This window comes from Podarcis bocagei, assembly GCF_964188305.1.
Source record: "Podarcis bocagei genome assembly, chromosome: 9".
NCBI lineage: Eukaryota > Metazoa > Chordata > Lepidosauria > Squamata > Lacertidae > Podarcis > Podarcis bocagei.
In genome coordinates, this window is record NC_138134.1 from 59,462,717 (window position 1) to 59,486,779 (window position 24,063).

Genomic DNA, 24,063 nt, shown 5'->3' on the forward strand with positions numbered 1-24,063 from the left:
AAACATCCCAAAAGGTCAGGTTTTTCTCTACGCAACAGCGGCAGCCAGGATTCTGATTGCAAGATACGGGAAAAGTAACTTATTGCCGACTAAGGAAGAATGGCAATTAAAATTATGTGAGTATCTTGAGTTGACAAAATTAACAGAATCAATAAGAAACCATCCAGGAGATAAGATAAGAAAAGAATGGGATGCGTTTAAAAAGTATATGCTGAAATACAGTTACAATGATTATACCTGGTTAAGCATAGAGTAAATTCCACAGAGATAACAGGAAGGTGCGTCATTGATCTATATAGGAGACAGATAAACTAATTTATGAGAGAGAAGGAACTGCATAGGGTTGGAAGGAAGTCATTAAATAAATCAGGGTTTCAAACCACATAGGAAATAAGGGTATATAAGATTATTGATGATGGTTTGTATTCCTTAAAATATTTTATGTATCAAATAAGATTTTTTGTGAGTCTTTTTTCTGATTTTTTTGTTCTTTTTTCCTATTGCTCAATGCCTTTTTTTCTTTTCTTTTTTGTAATATGAAAAATGTCTTTTTAATTGTATTGATTAAATTGCAAATAAAGTATTAAAAAAGAGAGAGAGAAGCCAGGATGGCTTTTGTAATTCCACAACTGTCCCTGGAAAAGAGGGACACTTGGAGGGTGTGCTATTGTTAATATGATGTCTCACCTAGCAAAACTCAGCTCCATTGCCTCCGAGTGCCAAATTCCTATGTGTGAAGAGGGAGACCAAAAACTATGCCAGCAGTTTATCAATTCAATCATTTCAGCTTCAGTTTGGACCTGCTCACTCAAACCACAGTGCTTTGTTGTGTTGCTTCAAGGCAAGTCCCATTCATTCTAACAGAACTTGTATGAGAATTCTGTATGGGCCACTCTGAAAACAGCAGAGCAGAGCAGTCAGGTGAGTGGAACTCCTCTACCCACAGACCAGTAGGCTGTGATGACAATAATCAATAATGTGTAACCTATCTAGCTAGTCAGAAATGACAGAGGGGACCTCTCTTTAACTCTGCGTTAGATTTAATTATAGCAGGGATCGCAGGGGCGTTGAACTCCAACTCCCATCATGACTGATGGTCAGGAATGATAAGTTGTAGTCCAAGAACTTCTGGAGGACACTTCACTGTCTACCCATGTATTACAGTAATGCATGTTTCATTGAGTAAGCATTATGCAAGCAGCCAAGAGGCTGTGTAAATGTTGCAGACCGCTACAGGTTATGAACTTGTTTACACAAGGGGAAAACAAACAGAAGTGATGGCTAAGAGCCACCACTATGGTGGGTAAATAGCTGGGGAAGGCAACAGGAGAACATCAGCCTACATTTGTGTGCAACTCCGCAGTGAATGATGCACAGGCATATTTTAATCACAAATTTGATCCAGGCAAGGCTCTTCCGATGTTCTTATGTCAACAGACATGTAGATAGGAGCGATTTGGTGGACACGATATATTTGCATTTCAAATAAACCTTTAACCGAGTCTATTGCCAGGGGCTCCTGACTAATCATGGCAGTATGGGTTTAGAAGGTTGGGCCCTTTTATTTCATTAATTTCCTGTTTTATAGTCCTCCTTTCTTTCATCATGAAACCCAATGCAGCATACCTGTGGTTCCCAGACAGCAACCCATGTGGACACAGACAAGATCTAAAGTGGCTATCCTAATGTGCCTTCAGGTCATACATCCTGTGAGCAGAGTATATTTTTATTGATTGGTACCTGGTTAAATGACAAAAAGCAGAGTCTATGGATAAATGGACAGTTTTTGAAACCAAGCAGTGGGGGTCCTTCATGAAACTCTGCTGTGATTCTTCATGAGTGTTAAATTGCACCAAGCTAAAGAAGAGGAGGGACGCAGGTGGCGCTGTGGGTTAAACCACTGTGCCGCTTGGGCTTGCCAATCGAAAGGTCTGCAGTTCAAATCCCCTCAACGGGGTGAGCTCCTGTTGCTCTGTTCCAGCTCCTGCCAACCTAGCAGTTCGACAGCACGCAGTGAAAGTAGATAAATAAGTACTGCTCCAGTGGGAAGGTAAACAGCATTTCCGTGCACTGCTCTGGCTTCTCCAGAAGCGACTTAGTCATGCTGGCTACATGTATGCCAGCTCCCTTGGCCAGTAAAGCAAGATGAGCGCCGCAACCCCAGAGTCGTTCACGACTGGACTTAATTGTCAGGGGTCCCTTTACCTTTACCTAAAGAAGGGGAGAGCAGTTAAGTAGCCAAGTTTATTTTATTATTGAATTACATATATGTGAATGAAAGGTCTAAAAGGATTTCCTCAAACAAGAGAAACAGTCTGCAAAACGGCAAATGAATGTCAACTGAGTAAGTAAAGCATATTGAGTAAGTAAAGCATTGTGAATGTTGGAGCAAAAGGATTCCTGTTTTACATGGGGTATGAAATGACAGTGAAATGACAGGAAAATAAGGAATGTCTTGAGGAAAGCTCAAAGCAAACATGAACTCAGTGTGTGACAGCAGTGAAAAAGACAAATGCCCTGTTAGGAGAGGGATTGAAAATAGCATGGTTAGTAATGAATTTATATAAATCTATTCTGCAGCTGTTCACAGTGAAGAACAGAATGTCATTCCCCTTGCCTGTATGTATATTTTTTGATAAATATGTAAAAGGTGTGTGAGAGCACAGAGATACATCTTAAAGACCTGATCAGAAATATTTGGTGGGGGGGCACTAACTCAAACCTCATATTTTGAACGTTGTTAGCAAGTCCTATTGCTGGGGAAAATATTTCAGGTTTAATCATTGATTTAGTTATACATTAATGTGCTGACATTAAACTTTGATACTACTTTCTCAAGCACATGAAGATAACAAATGTCAGAGATCCAAAAGACAGGTAACCCTATGGTATGTCATCACTGTTGGGTGCTCAGGCTAAGCCCAGGGCTTGCAAAGTGCTTTGTGCAGGTCTTCTCAAATACTTGACCGTGTCCTGGCCCTCCCTGTCAGAGGAAGAGCTCACACTCAGGATTTGGGTTCTGCCAAACTCTTTAATGCATAGACCTGGGCAAAGCAAAGGTTAAAGACACTGCATGGCTAAGTGCGAGTTCAGAGTTCAGCCGTTGGCCCAACAGGCTACCCACAAACCTGCTCCTTCCTATTGAAGAGTGCAGCAAGCACAATAATTAAGTGCCAAAGAACAGACAAGTGAGCAGGCATGCTGTGCATGGGCAGGACATCTTTGTTTGCGTTGGCTCTGGCATCTCTATGTCCTTGGTGAAGGAAGTGCCCACTCAGTATCCAGCTGACTCTTAGACACCTCCCCCCAGGAGAGGCAAAAGCAGGGGCAGGAACCTGTCTGAACCTTCCCCAGGATCCTGCTCCTGACCCTCCTCCTATTTCCCCTAAAAGACTTACTCTGTATGCAATGTTGACAAATTTGTGCAAGACATGTTCCTTAATATGATGCCGTTCTGTATGTTATTTTCACTAAATAGATGTAATTCCCACCCACCCCCATACTTCCCCTCTAATATGTGCATTGATGCCCATAGTTTTTTGGTTGGAGAATTGCATTGCAATACTCAGGGAAGTGTGAGTTCTGAAGGAGAACCGTGTTTTGGTCTGGGTGTTGTTTTAGGAACTGCCAGTTAAGTATGTTCACTACTTGGACATAGCTTCTTCTAAGTATGCAGGCATGGCAGACTATCAAGTGTGTAGTTTTGCCAGATTATCAAATGGCCTTAAGATTTTAACAGCTGCACCAAGATTGAACTCAAAAACCTGAGCCTCGGTGCCAAAGTCTGCAGCCTAGCAACCGTACAGCTGAGTACCTCCCTCTCTAAACGTCTTCCCAAATATTTTCCTCCACTTTTCTCTTTACTACCACCTTATGATCATATCATGCAAAAAACCTTTCCATAAATCAACAGCAATGCAAAATATGTATTTGTTGTTTTACATCTCACCATGATTGGTGGGCTCAAGACATGATAGGCCAAATGCACGACGTGAGGTGGAAAACAGACTCAAATTTCCGTTACTGTGATAGCAGACATAATTTGGCTCTAGCACAACAGTTTTCATGGAGGAAACCGTTCTCAACAAAAAGGTTGGTCCTATCAGACAGAGTGAGGGGAGAGGGGGCAACATCAGCATCCCCTTGGCTGTTGCAACTGAGCCTACTGGCTGTGCGCTCTTGTGCTGGAGGAGAAAGACCTATGTGTGGTTCCTGGCCTGCCCTGCACCTCCATAACTTGTCTGGTGACTTCAAACACGATGGAGGACACTGTCCTATAGCCTGTACTGAAACAAGATTCAGCTGTCCATTCAGGCAGCTACTGGACATGGAGTGATGGAGCCACCATTTTGTACTTTGCCTCAGGCACCCAAAAGTCTAGAGCTGATCCTACTCAGTAAAACACACACACACACACACACACACACACACACACACACACACGGGCTCAGCATCTTCTCCCTCAGCTTCAAACAGTTAATATGTTTATTTGTGATATTTACTGACTTCCCTATAATAAAAGTTGCAAGGGAAGTTTTACAGAATAAAAACAAAACAGAGTAAAAATTAACAATAAAATGAGCTATACAATAGCATGCCTTCTTTACTGAACATTGTAGTGGGGGAGGAGGGAATCACACAATCAAATTCTGACAAGGATTATCCGATTATCTTTTTTATACGGTTCAACACTCTTATATCTTATACAGCAAATGAGTTCAGTGTGTTAATGGTCAATTTATTTGTATTTATGAAGTGTTTATTTCAAATCCCAGATGAAGAAAAGCGTAAACCTAGATATTTAAAGGATTTCACCTGCTCCATGGGGTGCCCATCAGTTTGCCTCTTGTGTTTTTTAAACCTAGGCAATAAACAACTATCTGACTTCTGGAAGACATCTGAAGGCAGCCCTGTATGGGGAAGTTTTTAATATTTGATGCTTTATTGTGTTTTTAGTATTCTTTTGGGAGCTGCCAGAGTGACTGGAGCAACCCAGTCAGATGGGCGGCATATAAATAAAATTATTAGTATTGGCAAAAACAAAAACTTTTGTCGTTTCATAAGTAATTTTTAGCATTTCTTGCACTGCCAATTGATTAAAATATTTCAAAAGTCTTCTTGACCCATGCTGTAGTTGGGACAATTAAATAGTGTCAACAGCCTACATAAGTACTGTATCTTTCTTGGTTCCCAGTTTAGGAGGTACATAATTACATTATGTTATTTCAAACAGTTATTCAAGATTTGGCGTAAGTGCTGGGGCTAATAAGTATCCCTGACAGGTGGATCTGAGAGTGAACCTGAAAGGTTTAACATAATCTGAATCTTGGTCTCAGAATGAAGTTCGCACATCAGCATCAGTAATCTTCTACCAGTAGAGATTTTATTTAATTGATCCCAAAGGCGATCACAACTGATTAAGAAAAAGGCTGCTGAGAAGTCAATAAATAACCTTCAATTTCACATACTTAGGTACCAGGTATGAAAGAACAGAGCAGTGGCCAGTTGTTGAGTGATAACAACAGAAACTCGCCATTCTTGCCACATAGAGGAAGTCTCACATTCCTAAAAACTCTTTACAACAGTGCTGTTCCTATCCTTTTATTCTCTCTCGTCAGAACCCTCCAACCACTGTCACCGCCTGACCTTTTGGATTTCTACTGACCTATATAAAAGCTTGATTCTAGTGCCAGCTGTCATAACTGAAAACCTTACGAGCTACGCAGTCGTGAAACATTAAACATTTAAACATTATGCCTCCCAGCTCCCAGTTAAAAGTAAACTTCGTCTTTTTATTCAGCTAACTGTTTAGAAAAGAACAATGGCTTGTCACCAGGAGAATCTGCGACCAGAAAGAAGAGGAACACCAAGAAGACTGGAAGAAATTTAAAGACTATTTGAATAAGTATTGTAATATTAAAGATATGTAACCACTTGAAAGAAACAATTAGGCCTAGGATTAAAATGGAATTAAATTTATAAATAAGGAAATGTATGATAAGGAAAGCTATGTGATATGATTAGGACTGTGATATGGTTTTTTGAAACTGATATTGGAAACTGCTACATATAATTACTAAGAAATTCAGATGGAAGAGATTCGAGGAAGTCAAATACTATGTTTATGAAGATGGATGGTACTTAATTTTAATTAATTAAGTGGTAATATGTTGTATGTATCTTTTTTCTTTTTCTCCTATTTTTTGTTTGTTTTTATTGTTAATCTTTTCTTTTTTTACTATGTTTATCTACTGAAAATAATAAACATTTTTAAAAAAGAACAATGGCTTGTCAACTAATTTACTCAGAGTAGACCCACTGAAATTAATAGCTATGAATAACTTGGGGCTATTACTTTCAGTGGGTCTACTCTGAGTATATGTTAGCTGAATACGACTCAATGGGCAGGATTCACTTAATGAGCTCAGTTAGTAGAAGTCTTGTGCAAGGACTTCCAATTGTGCAACAGGGGTTTCCCCCTCTCCCCCCATGACCCCCAAATGGATTCAGGGGAAGGTTGGGAGATCCTCTAGAGTCTAGGACATGCACTGGGAGCAGCAAGAGGGGGTCATTTTGCCTGGCAAGCTGCAATGCTTGTACAGATTGAAAGCTCATAATAGCATTGCAAACTGATGCAGAAACTGAGAAATGGAGCAAAACCGACCTTGACAGATCTGACCATCACAGCTTCTGATTGGACATACCTACTGTGATTCTACTACCTACCAAAGTTTGATTGACTGAAAAGATTTATCACTTGCCTTTCGGTCTGCAAAACTGAGGTGCGTTCCAAACAAATTAATAATTGGTACAAAATGCCATTAGTATGTTAAAAATAAAAAGAGCGAAAGACTCACCAAAAAATGAACAGAAAATACAGTTGACACGCATGAATGGCAATAAAAAAAATAAAATAAAAATAAAAAATAACCATCAATGAAAGGCCTAGCATATATAAGATTTTCACCAGGTATCTAAACTCATCAAAACTGGTGCCAAGTGAGCATCCTGGGTTCTACAGGCACAGTGCTGCCTCTTCATCCCCTCATTAAATTGGTCTGGAGTGTAACATGCTAGACACCCTATATCTAGTTTCATTTCCTCTCTGGAGCTGAATGAATGGTTTCTATGTTAGATGCACCTGTGATTAGAGCAGGATGGATTTATGCTGTTTAATTTGGCACATATCTGCATGGATATTTGTTTATAACACTGCTTTAAACACCTTGATAAGCATCAACTTCTAATAAGCATTATCTCCATTGCTGCTAAGCTGCAGTGTGGAATCGTGTATCATAGCAGAGGAGTGGTCTAATGCATCTCCTTTTTGGGCTCTGGGGTGGGATTTAAGAATAAGTGGGTTTGGTTAAAAGGCACCAAGCTGTGTTTGTGCAGTTGTAGCTTGCAAGGGAACTGGGTAGGCAAACTGTCCAACAATTTGCTCGAGCTAAACCAAGAAAGCAGAGAGCAGGAGAGACTGCAAAACTGAGGAAGAAGCACAATGAGTACCGCAGGAAAAGTAAGTAGAAAAATCAACGCTGAGTATTCACTGGTGCTCATGGTCCAGAATTAATATTGGACTGCACAAATGATTTTTAAAGTAATTTCCTTTTCATTTTTTTCCTGTAATTGTAAATTTGTTTCATGGGTATCAGTTGAGATCATATATACTGTATATAGCTTTAAAAAATGATTCTAAAAGTCAGGGCTGAAAAGGATTAAACTCCAACGGAGTCATCACAAAACTTATAAAATTAAAAACACAAATAGCTGGAGAAGCAACACTCATGGATGCAGGGAGTTGGACGAGATGACCCTTGAGGTCATTTTCACCTCTAAAATTATATGATTCTATGCGCCAGGAAGAGCCCACCGATTTGGGAAGGAACAAGAAAGTACTGTACAACAGTATCCAACAAACGTGTTATGTTGAAGGCTGCTGCACTGAAAGCTCGTTTTAAGCTAATGGAAACTTGAAAGCAAAAGGTTTTTAAAAAAGAAAAAAGAAAGAAAGCATAGTTCAAGTTAAAATACAAGTAGGGCAGCAATACCTAGCCATTGCTTATGTTTCTACCAATTATAGCTGGAAAGTTAAAATACATGCTTAACTCATTCTTGCTGGAAGCAATGGGACTTCAACAGTGCTTCACTTTTGCTGGATTGTTGCCACACTTTGGAGTTTTTAAGCTTCCCTCATATGAAAGCAGTGCATACATTATGCCCCAAATACCTCTTATTTTCATGATTTTATAGGCACAGCTGTCAACTTTTCCCTTTTCTTGCGAGGAATCCTATTTGGAATAAGGGAATTTCCCTTTAAAAAGGGAAACGTTGACAGCTATGCTTATAGGACTGGGATTGCTCTATGTACGAGGGCTAGCAGTCTTAATCTCTAGCAGCAAAACTCACAAGGAGTCTTGTGGCACCTTAGACTTCCAACATTTATTCCGTCACAAGCTTTCCTGCTGTACAGTCCACTTCATCATTTTTTAATCTTCAAGGCACCTCAAAGTTCTTTGCCTATCTTCTTCTTCCTCCTTCCATTGAAGCATAGGACACTGCCCTTTGGCAGAGTCAGGCCATTTGGTCCACCAAGCTCCACTGACCGGCCGTGGCTCTCTAGCATATCAGACAGGGCTCTCTCCCAGCCCCACCAGAAAATACTGGCAATTGAACCCAGGATGCCAAACAGATGTTCTACCACTAAGCCATGGACCTTCCCCTAAACACATTGAGAAAAGTATTTCGTTTTTTTAAAAAAAATATATGTATTAAACAATCCATGAAGGTGCAAATCTGATGGCTGTGGGTTAAAACTTTCTGGAGAGATTTCAGCTGGAACACATTTTTGTTGTTGTTTAGTTGTTTAGTCGTGTCCGACTCTTTGTGACCCCATGGACCAGAGCATGCCAGGCACTCCTGTCTTCCACTGCCTCCTGCAGTTTGGTCAAGCTCATGTTGGTAGCTTCGAGAACACTGTCCAGCCATCTCATCGTCTGTTGTCCCCTTCTCCTTGTGCCCTCAATCTTTCCCAATATCAGGGTCTTTTCCAGGGTCTTTTCTCATGAAGTGGCCAAAGTATTGGAGCCTCAGCTTCAGGATCTGTCCTTCCAGTGAGCACTCAGGGCTGATTTCCTTAAGAATGGATAGGTTTGATCTTCTTGCAGTCCATGGGACTCTCAAGAGTCTCCTCTAGCACCATAATTCGCAGATGCACCATAATTCGCATATGCAGATATTAAGCTCACAATAAACACCACCTTTTATTTAAATCCTACCTATTCCCCAAGGAGCTAAGGGAGGTGTGTACGGTTTTCTTCCCGTTGCTCCCATTATTCTTCTCTGTAACCTGGAGGAAGTTTAGACTGAGAAAGTGAGAAGCCCAATGTTTCAGGACTCCCAATGGTGAGAGTTGTTGTGGCTGGACTACAACTCACACTGTGTTTGCTACCTTTGTGTCTAAGCCCTATACTACAGGCTCTTAAGCCAGGCCTCTTATATTTCAGTTCCGAGGCAGCTACTCTTTGCTCAAATAATTTAAAGCACAATATGCCTGTTTTATTAGAAACGGTTGAGTATTTTCCTGAATGCACTGCCAAGAAACACAATTTTCTTCAATAAATACACAGATAAGGCTTTCTTCTACATATATAAGCAGAACTTCACAATGTGGAAATAAACTAAAGTATAAGGAATGCACACACCACTGATTTTTAACAAGAATACTTAAGGATATTCAACATCTCAATTTGGATCATGGAAATGCTTCTGTACTTCCACAGACCTCTGTTATTCCTCTCATAAACTCAGTGGGTTGTATCTGACAGAAGTAATACTCAGAATAGACCTGTTGAATTAAGTGGATCTGCCAAGTTAGTCAAATGGTTCTCCTCAGACAGTTGGATACAATTCAATAAAAGGAATATACAAAAAGTTGTATTTCTTCACACTCTATTATGAACAAATACCTATGGCACTTTTTATCATTTAATTCAACGAACCATTTAACTAGGAGACCCTAGTAAGTGGTTTGTGGTATTCAGTAGTTCTGGATTCCCAAAGTTAATGTTGCCTACAATAACAGCAGACATGCTTAAAAAAAAAAGACTAATTTTGCCAAAGACAGCATGTCAGATAGATGATACATATTTAGTGGTGTGGGGATTGCTTCACTATTACAGAATGTCCTGCCAAGAAGCAGTTTTCTGCAAAAGAGATAAAGTAAATGAACTGATACTGGATGTTGTTTAGGCAGCTTTTACTGGTTGCATTTAAATGAGGTTACTAAAAACAACACCACACCACCACATTTATTGCATTTGCCAGATATGAAATTCCAGTGTAAAATATGTGCTGGCAAGAATATTCATCATCTCATATGAAAATACCTCCCTTCTATATTCTATTCTACGTTAATAGTATTGCCAATGACACGTTCCAGGCTAAAAGTTGTTTTAGCATCACTTTAAAAAACAAACCACAAAAAACACCAACAGAATTTATATCACACCTTTTTCTCCAAGGAGATGGTATTGACTGTAGCTCCTCCTCAATTATTCCTCCTGTGAGATAGGTTAGACTGAGAAGCAGTGACAGGCCCAAGTGAGCTTAATGGCCAAGTGGAGATTTGAACCCTGGTCTCTCAGGTCCGAACCCAACACTCTAACCACTACAAATTCTAACCACGACACCACACTGGCTCGCTCATAAGAGGTCCTATAATCCCTTCCCACAAGAAAAACACCAAAATCTGTCTCGTAACTCTGCATAAGTCTATTTGATTATTTAACTTCTTTAGCGCTTAATAGAGTAAAAATTTCTCTAATTGCAGTGTACAAAAAACTGAAGCAACATCAGACAAACAAAATATTACAAAAATACACAGTTACATATAAAAATGTTGCATTAATTCATATATTTCAATATGAATTCATTTTCCTTCTGACACACCCTCTCTCTCAGCCTTTGGGTTCTCACCCAGAGCCCAAACAAACTCACAGCTCACCTGCAAATATCAGACAAGACCCTGGAAACAGAAGGGAACATTGCCCTTGTCTGTCACTCTAGATTTGCTTTTTATGGGCAGGCCCAAGGTGGAAGGTAATTCCTCAGGCTGCCCACAGCTGTGCCCCATTCAGCTGCACTCTCCACTCCCAATGACAGGTGCAGAAGGTTTGTTGAGTTTCCCAAAGGGGCCAAAGGATGACGAAAGGGCCTCTCTTCACACACAGCTCTTATTTCCTTCTATGTGTATGGATCTCTAAATGTGCTATGCTGCACAACAGATTGAATAATTAAAGCACTCTTCCTAGATACGCATCTGGAAATAGTTAATCCACTCAGTTTTTGAAAGCTAGCCTTTATATATGGGACTTTTCTTTAGGCTTGTCCAATAATTAATCTTGGAAGTTAATTTGGGGAAGATTTTGCCATTAACCAATTATGGACCATTGCTAATTCTTGAAAATAAGCTACTTTGCACAATAAAAATTTGCAGGGTTTGCATCTGGAAACTGTTTTTTCCTCACACATTTCCTCCATCCCTCCCAACTTATGTTGTATATTGAATCAATTCGTTTCTTTCACGGAGAACTTGCAAATCTTACCCCAAATCTTAATTTTGTTCATTATTGTAACTCTTTCCTTCAGGTCTTTGAAGACTCAGCAGCAGCTGAATATTCTGATATTTTTATGGTTTTAATATTTTTGGTGTATTATTCAGTGTCACCCATTGCTATAAGATTCCTTAGCAAATGGAATCTTATTTTTCAAGGGGAAAATTATGGGCAATTTTTCAAGGGAGTGAATGTTTGATTTCCCTGAAAAGTAGAACTGTTTACACAACTCCATCTAACTTCAGTCAATAGCTAAGGCCTACAAATGTTACCATCATATTCATAATAATGTGCAGCTCCAATCTCAGCAGACCAAATGAAAATCCCAATACACAGACAATGTTTCATAAATGTCATAATGAGCATGTCAATATAAAATATAAACTGGGCCAGCAGGCCAGAGGTTCTCCATACCTAAAAGGAAGAGATGCAGAGGTCATAGGATGAAGGGAAGGTAGGAGCAAGCTTCCAGCAGCCGCTCAGCTGTTATTCATTGTGGTTTCTCCATTCCTATGCTAGGCAAGGTTTGCCAACAGAGTGCCCATGAGTGCCTACTGGTACTTCCTATGGCACTTGCAAAAGGTCTCAATGAAAATATCCTCAAAAATCTACAATGCACAAGAGACTATTTGCTCTTCCTGCTCCTGTCTTCACTGGTTGGACCTTTCTGACATTGAACATAGACTAGAAGACCTCAGAGGTCCATCTTCCAGCTATGATCTAAGGTGCCTCAAGTGTAACACACAATAACAAAAGTGATTTGATATCTTCTATCATCTTGACAGGTCATTAAATGCAAAGCAGCCGTTGCTTGGGAAGTTAAGAAACCTCTGAGCATTGAGCAAGTGGAAGTAGCTCCTCCGAAGGCTCATGAAGTTCGCATTAAGGTAAACGAGACATAGCACGTTGATGCTACATGGACTGAAGACTCATCCTTGCAATGTTGTTCTTTGTTTATTGAAAAACACAAGATATAGTTCAAAATGTTACAGTTACATAGCATTTATGAAATCAAATTCAGGAAGTCACAGTCTACATTAGAGATATAGAATGCTCTTAATAAAGAGCATATAACAAGACTTCACACATTTGAAGATGTAATGGTGGTCTTTGATAGGCCACAAGTTTAACCAAGGTAAACAGACCCTTTATTTTGCACATTCAAAGCACATTTTCCCCCTCAAAGAATTCTGGGCACTGTAGTTTAAGGATTACTCGGAATTGTAACTCTGTGAGCGGTTAACAACAGTGTCCAGAATTGGAGGGGGGAAATGTGTTCTGAATGTGTATACAGCCTTAGACATTCCATTTTCCCTTGCTTGCCACTGTTTTAGCAAATATTATCATTCCAGCTCCTAAGGAGTACACCATACATATTAAATGGGTTTAGCAAAAAAATAAAATAAAATAATACAAGCATGCAAGGTTATCTAACTGTTGGTTTCATCATTTGCTGTAGGGGAATCTGAGTTCCTTCAACCCTTCTGTGAACATTTTTTATTCAAGAGCCTTGAGCAAGGATGGTGAACCTGTGACCTTCCAGATATTGTTGGACTCCAATTCCCATCATCGCTGACTATTGTCCATACTGTCAGTGTCTGATGGGAGCTGGGAGTCCAACAACATTTGGAAGGTCACATGTTTTTCATCTCTAGGCTGCAAGATGTTGTTCCACAGGTAACAGCCAGGTGCTAAAAGAGTTATCATGAAATATGTTAATTTCTAGCGTCCAAACAGGAAAAGAACACAATGATTTCTCCTCTCCTGAAGCACAATTTTTTTCTGTGCAGATTCTGGCCACAGGGATCTGTCGCTCAGATGACCATGTGATCAGCGGTGCCTTTACTATGCCTTTTCCGATTGTTCTGGGCCATGAAGCAGCTGGTGTTGTAGAGAGTGTTGGAGAGGGAGTGACTTGTGTGAAACCAGGTATGAAGGGTGGGGGGTGAGGGTTTTCGCATGAGACCCTGAGGGCTACTTCTCACACCGTAACACTTGTGACCATCGGTGTCTCAGCTGAAGAAGTTGTTGCAAAATTAATATTTGCAAATCACAGTGTAAACGTTTTTGACCTGTGCAAGCAAATAGAAGGTTGACTTTGCACTATGCAAATTGTCCAGTTTATGTTGAATATGTGTGGTTTTTTAAAAAAAATTAAGTTTTAATACAGTTCTTTGATGACACTGCAGTCCTTCTTTCCAGTGTTGTGTTACTTAAGTGGCTGCTGAGTTGTGCTTTCCTACATTGTTATGGAGTCTCATGTAAAAGTTTTAACTATTTGTGTATTTTCTTCTACAGGAGACAAAGTAATCCCCCTCTTTGTTCCACAATGTGGAAAATGCACTTCTTGCCGAAGTACCAAAGGGAACCTCTGTTCTGAACATGAGTGAGCTTCAGTTTATTATTATTATTATTATTATTATTATTATTATTATTATTATTATTACACAGTTTTTCTGACATAATTTAATGGCTGTTGTTTAAATTAAAACAAAGGGAAAGAGGCAGGAACACAAGGCAGTGTTCCATCTCCTTATATTAATCAGAGCAGTTCATTTTTTAAAAAGGAACTACTTTTTTAAAAAATTAATTGTGTTTATACCCCACCTTCCCGCCAAAGGTGGTGTACATGGTGTACTCCTTTCTCATTTAATCCCCACAACAACCCTGTGAGGTAGGGTAGGCTGAAAGGCAGGGTTTGTCCCAAGGTCACCCAGTGGGCTTTGTGGCTGAGTGGGGATTTGAACCTGGGTTTCTCCCAGGTTCTAGGCAAAACTCTAGCCACTACACCACACTGCCTCTCATCTAATTCATCTTCAGTTCACTCTGTGTAGTTCAGAGATTTTTGAGTCAATTCAGTGAACTTCGTTAAACTAAACTAGTTCATTCCAATCACTGGTACTGATTCACTTTGTTCTTCACCTGCTTCCATTGGGCACTATAGCCAGTATTTGGCACTGCCTCTGATAGAAGCTTCCCTCCCGATACAATAACGATTTAGAGGAGGATTTTCCTCAAGGAAAGAGTTAACCCGAACTACAATAACTGTTATATACACACAACCAGGTGGTGCTATTTGCATTTTAAGATGCACATTAAGGTCACATCTATTCCCCCCCCCCATTTCTGCCTGTCTCTTTTCAACAGCCTCAGTGAGGCTCGTGGATTAATGCTCGATGGCACCAGCAGGTTCACCTGCAAAGGGAAAAGCCTTCATAATTTCATCAGCACCAGTACCTTCACGGAATACACTGTGGTACACGAAAATGCAGTGGTGAAAATTGATGCTGCTGCTCCTTTGGAAAAAGTGTGTCTGATTGGCTGCGGGTTTTCCACCGGTTATGGTGCAGCCGTTCAAACAGCCAAGGTGAGTTCTAGTAGAGCATATCTAGTAGAGTATATCCACTTCTTAGCTCAGTGCTTTTCAAAAGGTGTGGCATGCCACATTGGTGTGGCAGGAGTGGATGCCAAGGGCAGAGGGAAGATTCAAGGACAATCAAAGAAACATTTAAGCATTTCAGTATAGTATAGTATAGTATAGTATAGTATAGTATAGTATAGTATAGTATAGTATAGTATAGTATACAGTCATGCCTCATGTTACGTTTGCTTCATGTTACATTTTTTCAGGTTGCGTCCTGTGGTGACCCAGAAGTACCGGAAAGGGTTACTTCCGGGTTTCGCCCCTTGCGAATGCGCAGAAGCACTAAATTGTGCTTCGCGCATGAGCATAAGTGCAAAATCACACCGTGCACCTGCACAGATACGGATCCCATTCGCAACCAGAGGTACCACTGTAGTATCAAAATATGGGGGGGGGGATATACAAACCGAAGCAGTATCCACACCTCTCTTCAAAGAGCATTGGCTATTCTTCTACACAACATATTGTTCTCCACAGCATATTGGTGTGAACAGGCATTTTCAACTCGGACAAATATGAATGATCAGGAAAGCGAAAGGCTTCATTGTGTAGATGAGAGGACATGAGTTTGTTTGTCTCAAATTAGACCTAATATAAATGAAATTACCTGGCCAAAGCAAACTCATACCTCTCATTGTGTACATATTTTGTGTATACATGTAAGAGGCTCATTTAGAATTAGAGTCTATGTTCCTATGTAGCTGCATTGTTTTATACTTTCTGGATGTCCCATGATCATCTTATAAAGTAGCTGTGTTCTATGTTATAAATCAAGCACTGCTAGGAGTTGTTTCTTTTTGTTTTCCAGTGCATTTCTTATCAATAAAAAAAAAATCAGTGTGGCATGAGCAAATTTTTATTCTTAAAGTGTGATGCGGAGAAAAAAGTTTGAGAACCACAGGCTTAGATGCAAATACAATTATTTGTGTTTTCCTTGACAGATTGGTCTGCTCAGTTCTGCCACTTACCTACCGTTTGTATATGAGTCAGGGTGTATTTGTCTTGCCTCATCCCTTGTTCCCCTATTCATTTCATCCTGAGATGAAAAATAATGTAAAGCAGCTGATCATCATTAGCATTCCATACAATGTGTCCTTTGTTGTCCCATCTCAGGACAGCAGTGTCTTGCCTAATTAGCTGTCACAGCAAAGAGACAGAGCACATGCTGCTGTCACCATAGGTATGTCAAGCTGTCCCCTTGGACCATTATCTCCAACAGTCTTGAGAAGCTGTTTTGTACTGAGCCAAAACAGGTGTTCTAAAATCAAGGTATAGAGCCCTCTGATGTGTTCTAGGTATCATGTAAACCTGGATTTCAGGAACCAAAGTCTGCGAATTGCCATTTCAAGGGATGGATAGCCCTGAGACCAATCCAGAATACATAACACACAAAGGATAGCTCCATATTTTATACTTTTTGTACCACACATTAGAAGGACCATATTTCAGAGGGTACAGCTCCTTAAATGCCCCTTATTTCTGAAATTCTAAGCTGGTCCCTGCTGGAAGGGACCAAAAAGCCAGGTGAATTAGCAGAGCAGGATGGAAACAGCTCCCTGCCCACCTATTGCCCCAACCCTGTTTTGAGAAGTTAAAATACATATTTTTTTCCACACCAGTAAAATTGTCTTCTGAACAAAAGCTGAAAAGTATGCTACACTGAGATATACTAGGACTACCGAGCTGTGCAACAATTATTATTTTTTTTATCTTATGGTTTCCTAGGTGGAGCCTGGTTCAACCTGTGCTGTTTTTGGTCTGGGAGGAGTTGGTCTCTCAGCCGTCATGGGCTGCAAAGCAGCTGGAGCATCCCGGATCATCGGGGTCGACATCAACAAGGATAAATTTCCCAAGGCTAAAGAGATGGGAGCCACGGAGTGCGTCAACCCTCTGGATTTCAAGAAGCCCATCAATGAAGTGCTGTTTGACTTGACTGATGGTGAAGGTGTAGACTACTCGTTTGAAGTGATTGGGCGTGTTGACACCATGGTATGTGACTTCAGAAACTGGACTGCCAAATAGTGCCCATAAGGCAGAATTAAAATAGCCAACCTGGGGATAGATCAGTACAGTCAGGAGTACGGATTGACAAAGTCCTGGGTGAACAAATACGTGGCAAAATATAAAATTGGTTGTGGTGCATGACTGATGTCTGAGGGTAGGCTGTGCCACATGAAAAGGGATGGAGGAGAAATTTGATTCGGTATGCATCTAAAGCTGAATGTCTCAGATTTGCATTTTCTAAAACATTATGCAAACAGAAACACAGCTCTCCTTCAAATTTGCACTTCTCTGAATTTTGCAGTGCAGTTTTCCAACCAATGTTTAGAAAAATGCATGTATTAGGGAAAAGTGTGCATAAAAATGAAGATATTGGGGAAATAGCATATAAATATGCATTATTAGGGGAAATGGCTTGCAAAAATTGATCAAAACTGTATATAAACCTGTTTTTATGAGGAGAAATTAGCAGCAAAATGCCAGTGGATTTGCATGAGGATTTTAAAAATGAAATAAACCTTAAATTGCTGCAAAATGTAGAAAAGTGTGAAAAAATGAGAAACTGGCAGATACCTCCATACCAAGATATTACTGTAAATTCCCTCTTCCAGGTGATTCAAATCCCTAGTCTGACATTACACTTACAGTTGCCTATCTCATCTCTCTCTCTCTCTCTCTCTCTGAGCTGAGCTGAGCTGAGAACAGTATTCCAAAATTCTGGGAGACACAACATCCAAAGGACAATTACATTATGATTCACACGGTAGTCTTGGAGATGCAGATCAGGTCAAAATACATCAGAATTCTTAGTCACCAAATTTTTCGAACATCCTTATCTACAAGATTCAAAGAGTACATTTTTCAAGGGAAAGAGAAGAAAAACAATAATGAAAGCTTTAAAATTCAGATGCTTTGGGATTTTTAACCATTGTCCCATTTTACTATTTAGGTCAGGGGAGAGCTTTTATTTTGTCATCACCACATTTTGTAAGTGAAACAAATAACGATATGCCATGTCTTTGTGTCTTACCTCAGACGGCTGCCCTGGCATCATGCCACAGCAACTATGGGACCAGTGTAATTGTGGGAGTGCCTCCTTCCACCTCTACAATTGCTGTTGACCCGATGTTGCTTTTCACAGGACGTACCTGGAAAGGATCTGTTTTTGGAGGTATGATTGTGGGCTCCCACCCAAAAAAAGTATATTAATTCCATGTATGCAGGTTAAAATTTTGGATAGTTTCATGTCCACAAAAAAGGGATAATTTTGGACATGGCGGTGAGTTTCTGAGTGTGCTTTGGGATAGTTAATGCAGAAATGTACAAACTGTACCTCCAAACCCAGGAACAGCACACAACTGAATCCTGTTGTCAGCTGCCAATGACAAGAGTTCCATTGGCATACTTGATAGCTCCCCATTTCTCAGTACTAATTCAAGCTTCTCTTGGAGGTTCTTAGAGTTGGGGAGGAGGGTGGGGTGAGAAACAGTGAACTGCTGGATCCAGGAACAGGCTGTCCAGTTCAAGTGGGAGCCTGAACGGTCGCAGGGGAAGCAGTCTAAAGTCCAAGCCAAGCAAAGAGAATTCAGCACTTTGGACAGCTCCAAGACAGTCGCAAGAGAAGTTGTCCCTGCAGTGAGTTAGAGTCAGATGAAGCCTTATGACCAAAGCTGGACTGTAGTGGGCTCCACTTCCCGGGAGGAGCTGGCTGGCTAGTTATTTTGTATTATTCGGCTTATTCATGACTGGGGAGACAGAGGTAAAACAAGGAACTTATCCTGAGCCAGAGGAGGCCGACAGGCAGTAGTGTGATGGAGGACCATAGTCTTACCTGATGTCTGGCAGGTGAGTCATTGCTTCTTACCAAGAAGGGGAAGTGGCAATGAGGTCAGTATGGTTTAAATGCACTAGTGTACCCAAATCAATGCACTTACCGGCCTTTGCACTGCTCTGCCTTCCCTTCTGGTTTGTCCCTTCCCTTCCTGGTAAGCAGCAGCAACTCACCTACCAAGAGATTGGGTAAATGTATCTGTGCCACCATGCCATCTGCTACTGGCAGCATGGCTGGGGCCGCAACAGTCCTGGATAAGGGCTCTAGTGGCTCTTTCTCAAGGAAGCAGGAGTCCTTTGCAGTAAAACTTCAGGGAAATAGTTTCACAGTTTGTATTGCTCTTATTTCCATGTTGCATTTTGCCTGATATTTCCCTGTTTGCTGGTTTTCAGGGTGGAAGAGCAAAGACTCTGTCCCCAGACTGGTTTCTGATTTCCTGGGGAAGAAATTCATCTTGGATCCATTAATAACCCATACACTACCTTTTGAAAAAATCAATGAAGGATTTGAATTGCTCCGGGCAGGAAAGAGGTGATTCTTTTTTCTTCTTTCTTAGCTGTACTTTTAAATACCTTCTCCTTGACTATGGGGTACAGTTTGTAGGGCTACCTGCAGATTTCCAATCAGGCAAGACTAACTGGGGCGAATGGAAGCCTCCATGTCAGTTGCTGCCTCCATACAGGTGATGGGTTTGAGATGATGTCTGTAAGTTCCATAGCAGAACATCCAATTTGCATGTGTAGGTTCGGTTTACAATCTTTCAAAAAAGGATCAGGTGGCATAGCAGGAAAAAGCAGGAAAAAGCCCCCTGTCTTGGGCTCTGGAATAGCACTGTCACTAGTCAGAGAAAAGACTACTGGCCAAAATGATTATTTTTATTATTTATATACAGGCAACCCCCCCCCCCATTTACCTGGGGTTTGTGTTCCGAGACACTGTGCAAATCAGTGAAATTGCATATATTTGAAACACCATTGGAAAAGCCTGCAAACACCCCGTTTCTGACATTTTTGTGATGTTTTTGTGTCACTTCTGGGTTTGGCGCAATGCACATGTGCACAGTTGCACACATATTGAATGGGGGGTTGCCTGTATTGATATCGCTTACTTGACAAAATGGCTTCTAAGGGGTTTACAAACCAATGATAGAATATCGCTTTACACCTAATTAAAATGCACAATAAAATAAATGCATTAAAATGGTTTATCAATTAAGCAGCACTGAAATTATTAGATCCGGAGCTTCAGGTCTGGAGATCAGGAGGTTTGTCTAACGAGATGCATCTTCACGAGGCAGCAAAATGCCAGTACCTATGGGGTGTCTCGTATTTCAGCAGGCAGAGCGTTCCACAACACTGGTTCTACCAGTGAAGAAGCCTGCCTCTGTGTTACAACAAGATGATTATCATCAGGTCATGGCCAAACTAACCAGGTTCCGATGGATGGACAAACAGTCTCACCTGTGACAAGGCAGCTGCTTCTGCTTATGTGACACCTGGAAGTTCGGCTGTCATTGCTGTCACCACCACCTATCTGCTCCTGCGGCCACCTGCTATACCACTACCCTGTGCCCCATTGCATCCACTGCTGGCAAGAAGCACTGTCACCGCTGGTTCCAATTTCAGGCAAGATCTCACCCAAAATGGGCGCTGTCTTGCCTCAAATCGGTTCTGCTTCTCTGCCACTGGTGGAGGTGGTGGGGCAGGCGGGGAACCCATGGGTATGCTGCTTGGGGGGCTTTTGCTGCCTGAGGCATTGGCCTCGCACTACCTAATGGCTGAGCCCTTTCTGACTGCATGTGGACCACTACCATGTGCACAAGACAAACATCCTTGACTCTTCTCTCTCCCATGAGAAGAGTCCTGTTGGATCAGGTGAAAGGCTCATCAGCAGATTGTTCTCATAGTGACCAACCAGATGTATATGGGAAACTATATTGGCAAAACCTATTGCAGTTTCACAACTTTCTGACTAGTTGCAGGACCTTAGCCAGACCTAGCAGAGTACACACAGAATTCACGGAAGCAATTGGCGACTTGGCTGCAGACAGGATAGACGAAGCAGGAACCAGGAACTTGTAGTTAGGTCTTTATTATATGCAGTGGACTATTTACAGGAACAGAACACGGATCTTATGCTAGCTCTCCCTGACACGACACACAGCTTCTACACTGACACAGAACTCTGAACTCAACCACAAAACACACACATTCCAGTTAGTAGGCCATTAATTATCATTCCCTTGAGAGAGCTTGACCAATCAAGAGAGGCTTGACAACCATATGTCAGGAGTGCTCTGATGGTGTTTCCTGCTTGGCAGGGGGTTGGACTCGATGGCCCTTGTGGTCTCTTCCAACTCTATGATTCTATGATTCTATGAATCAGGGAGCCTCTGTTATCACCAGGTGGACTTACTCCTTCAGATTGCCTTCTGGCTGTCTGCCAAACCTTAATTGATTCTGTGTGAGTAGCTGCACATACAGTACACAGTTTCCCAACAGTAAGCAGTATTTGAAGGTATACGGCCACCAGCAGTGGAGGCAGAACATAGACATCATAGCTAGTAGTCACTGATATCCTGCAAAGGCAGGTTGGGAAAGTACAGGAGACAGTAAGATTCTAGCAGCTCTCTTTGAGTACCTGGGAAACAAGGCTTATCAGAATCATAAATATATATTGTTTTTTATGTTTCAGCATCCGCACTGTCTTGACATTTTAATATCTTGGGGTGAGAAGAAGGATGACAGAGTGAACAATAGAGGAAGCTACTACTCCCAATGTCTATAATCAATATGAGTGCTAAGTTTGTTTATGTTTTCATTTTCTTCTCTTCTGTCCTCATGTTTGCTTAATGGACCAAATCTGAAGAGGTTTGCTTTCTCTCTAGCTAAGGAGTTGAAAACATGTACATGCTTGAGAGCTTAGTTGACCAGGTGATGGCCAAAGGTAATCTAATACCTTCTTTTGGTAAGGTATTTTCTGCACAGTAGCCTCTCTGTACTTCCAAATAAATGAAAACTACTGCAAACACAGTTCTCAAGTTATCAGGTGTTAAGGAGCTTGACATAACATTGAGTTTCTTACTGCTTTCAAAAAAAACATAATTATGACTTTCATTTCCAGCCAGAGAATGACATGTTATATTGGACTAACTTATATTAAAAATACATCATTTTATCCATTTGGCATTTGAGTAAGATTTCATGTAAACTCTCTTTCTGATCTAGAAATGGCTTATAGGTGAAGAATTCAGATGCATGTGTAGAATTTCTCCATGTACAAAAGCTTTCCTTTGAGCACTATTTGTGCATGCAAATGGATGCATGTGCAATTTAGTTCTCCATTGATAATATGCATTTTACATGAATGGGACCTCACCAGAAGAGCTCAATGTATGCATCTGAGTACTGGGAATGGCCATCTGGATCAGAGCAATTGTTGCATCTATTTCTATAAAGCACCTTCCATCACTCGGAGCTGTATACAAAGTGCCTTAATTTAGCAGTATCTACATTAATTATACAAATTGTTTCAAGGGCACAGTAAAGTCTAGCTAAAGTTTTTTAATTGCCAGTAAAAAAAAGTGCTACTATAAATCACATTACAATAGATTATACTTACGGTAAAATAACTATATTTCTGTTTCCAAAGGCAAAGCCGGTACTAGATAATCTTTTAAGTGACTTGTTATATATACAGAGAGATGGGTTAGGCACCAGATTAAGTCATGAGACACACAGGTTCTGATAATGGGAGGAATTCAACCTTGTGCTATTATGATTGTTCTGTCAGTGGAAGCACTTCTTGCTTGCCAAATGGAATAACCTCCCTCTCTCACCCCCACCCTGCACTTTTCTAGGGGTTTATCCTGATGCTCCAGAGTGAATTTTGAGAAGGTGCGGAGGGCGCAGGGGAGGGTAAATTGCCTTGGTTTCCGCTAGCATGTTCGTTTAGTTGAATCCAGACCAAAGTTCTTGCTAATTCCCATCTCAACATGTGATAAAGTCTACGAAAGAAAGACGTGGCCTAATAGCAGGTTATCATTTCTGAAACTTTTGTTGCTATCAGCTGTAAGGACTTTGCTTCCAGTATATTGAAAGGGGGCCTCCTTATGCATTGGCTTAGCTGCCGAGAACTTATGGAATGTTTATGAAAATGTCGGGTGGCCACGTCCCCAGTCACCCCTGCCATCTGTATGTTGACCCTAAGTTTGCCAAGAGATGATTTAAGATTGTAGTAACAGTTTGTATTAGAACCCATGCAAACTTAGGTGTAGCCTGATTTTGCCTTACTTGTTTTCCTTTCTACCATTGCCTCTGCTCTTTGATGTGTCTTTTTCCCCCCTTGGCGTGTATATGTAATCAATAAAACAACTTTCCTGTATTCAGCTGGCGTGAATCTGTGAGTTCTGCAATCCTTTCTAACCTGAAAGGAGTAGATAAAAGGGAGCAACCTGCGGCCCTCCGAATGTTGCTGGACGACAACTTCCATCACTCGCTGGTCATTAGTCACATTGGCTAGGGCTGAGGGGCTGGATTCCAACATCTGGAGGGACACAGGTTAGCTCCTTTCGCTTGCCTGAAGTTTTTTCCATGGTAGCTTGACCAGAAATCATGCTGGGGGGAGCATGTACACCGACAGTACTGTCAGCTCTCCAAAAGTAGATCCAATGCAAAGAATGTTGGATCCAATGAACACATCTGTGTTCAGCTTCCTACTCAACCATGAAGCTCCATGGGGTGGGCGTGGGGTGGCCCTATCATCTACCGTATTTTCCGCTCCATAGGATGCACTTTTTTCCTCATAAAAAGTAAGGGGAAATGTCTGTGCGTCTTATGGAGTGAATGCGTGGTCCCTGGAGCCGAATTGCCCAGGGGCAAAAAGCAGACCGTACTTTTTTTTTTTTAAGAAAAAGGGAAGGGGGTGTTGAAACAAAGCCGCTGAGCAGCTGATCAGCAAGTGATTGGGAGGGGAGATAAGGGACTCTAGCGATAAAGGAGGCTGCCTGGGAGGGGGGAGGTAAAGACAATGAACTTGCAAGGAGAGGAGACAGGAAGATTAAAGCAATGAGGAGAGAAATTAGAAGAAAAGGAGGAGCAAAAAACTGCTCCAGCTAAGGAAAAGACACTATGGCAAGCAAGAGGGAAGGGGGTGTTGAAAGAAAGCCGCTGAGCAGCTGATCGGCAAGGGAT

The 24,063-nt window shown here is 41.1% G+C and overlaps 2 protein-coding genes across 2 annotated transcripts in view; one reads left to right on the top strand and one right to left on the bottom strand.

Annotated features, from left to right (window-relative positions):
- The window catches only part of LOC308594288 (uncharacterized protein C4orf17 homolog), an 87,721-nt gene that overhangs the window by 25,649 nt on the left and 38,009 nt on the right, over positions 1 to 24,063 (bottom strand). The window lies entirely within an intron of this gene.
- LOC308594273 (alcohol dehydrogenase 1A) lies at positions 7,368 to 22,258 on the top strand. Its single transcript, XM_081207226.1, has 9 exons — positions 7,368 to 7,519; positions 12,401 to 12,502; positions 13,406 to 13,544; positions 13,914 to 14,001; positions 14,763 to 14,982; positions 16,765 to 17,028; positions 18,076 to 18,211; positions 19,264 to 19,402; positions 21,566 to 22,258. Exons 1-9 carry the CDS (start codon positions 7,502 to 7,504, stop codon positions 21,588 to 21,590), a joined length of 1,131 nt encoding a protein of 376 aa, XP_081063352.1. The 5' UTR covers positions 7,368 to 7,501; the 3' UTR covers positions 21,591 to 22,258.

Bases quoted from the DNA above. Each gene is read 5' to 3' on its own strand.
- LOC308594273 (XM_081207226.1), top strand. The intron at 13,545-13,913 runs GTATGAAGGGTG...TTTCTTCTACAG, and splicing joins AGTGACTTGTGTGAAACCAG to GAGACAAAGTAATCCCCCTC. The intron at 14,002-14,762 runs GTGAGCTTCAGT...TCTTTTCAACAG, and splicing joins AACCTCTGTTCTGAACATGA to CCTCAGTGAGGCTCGTGGAT.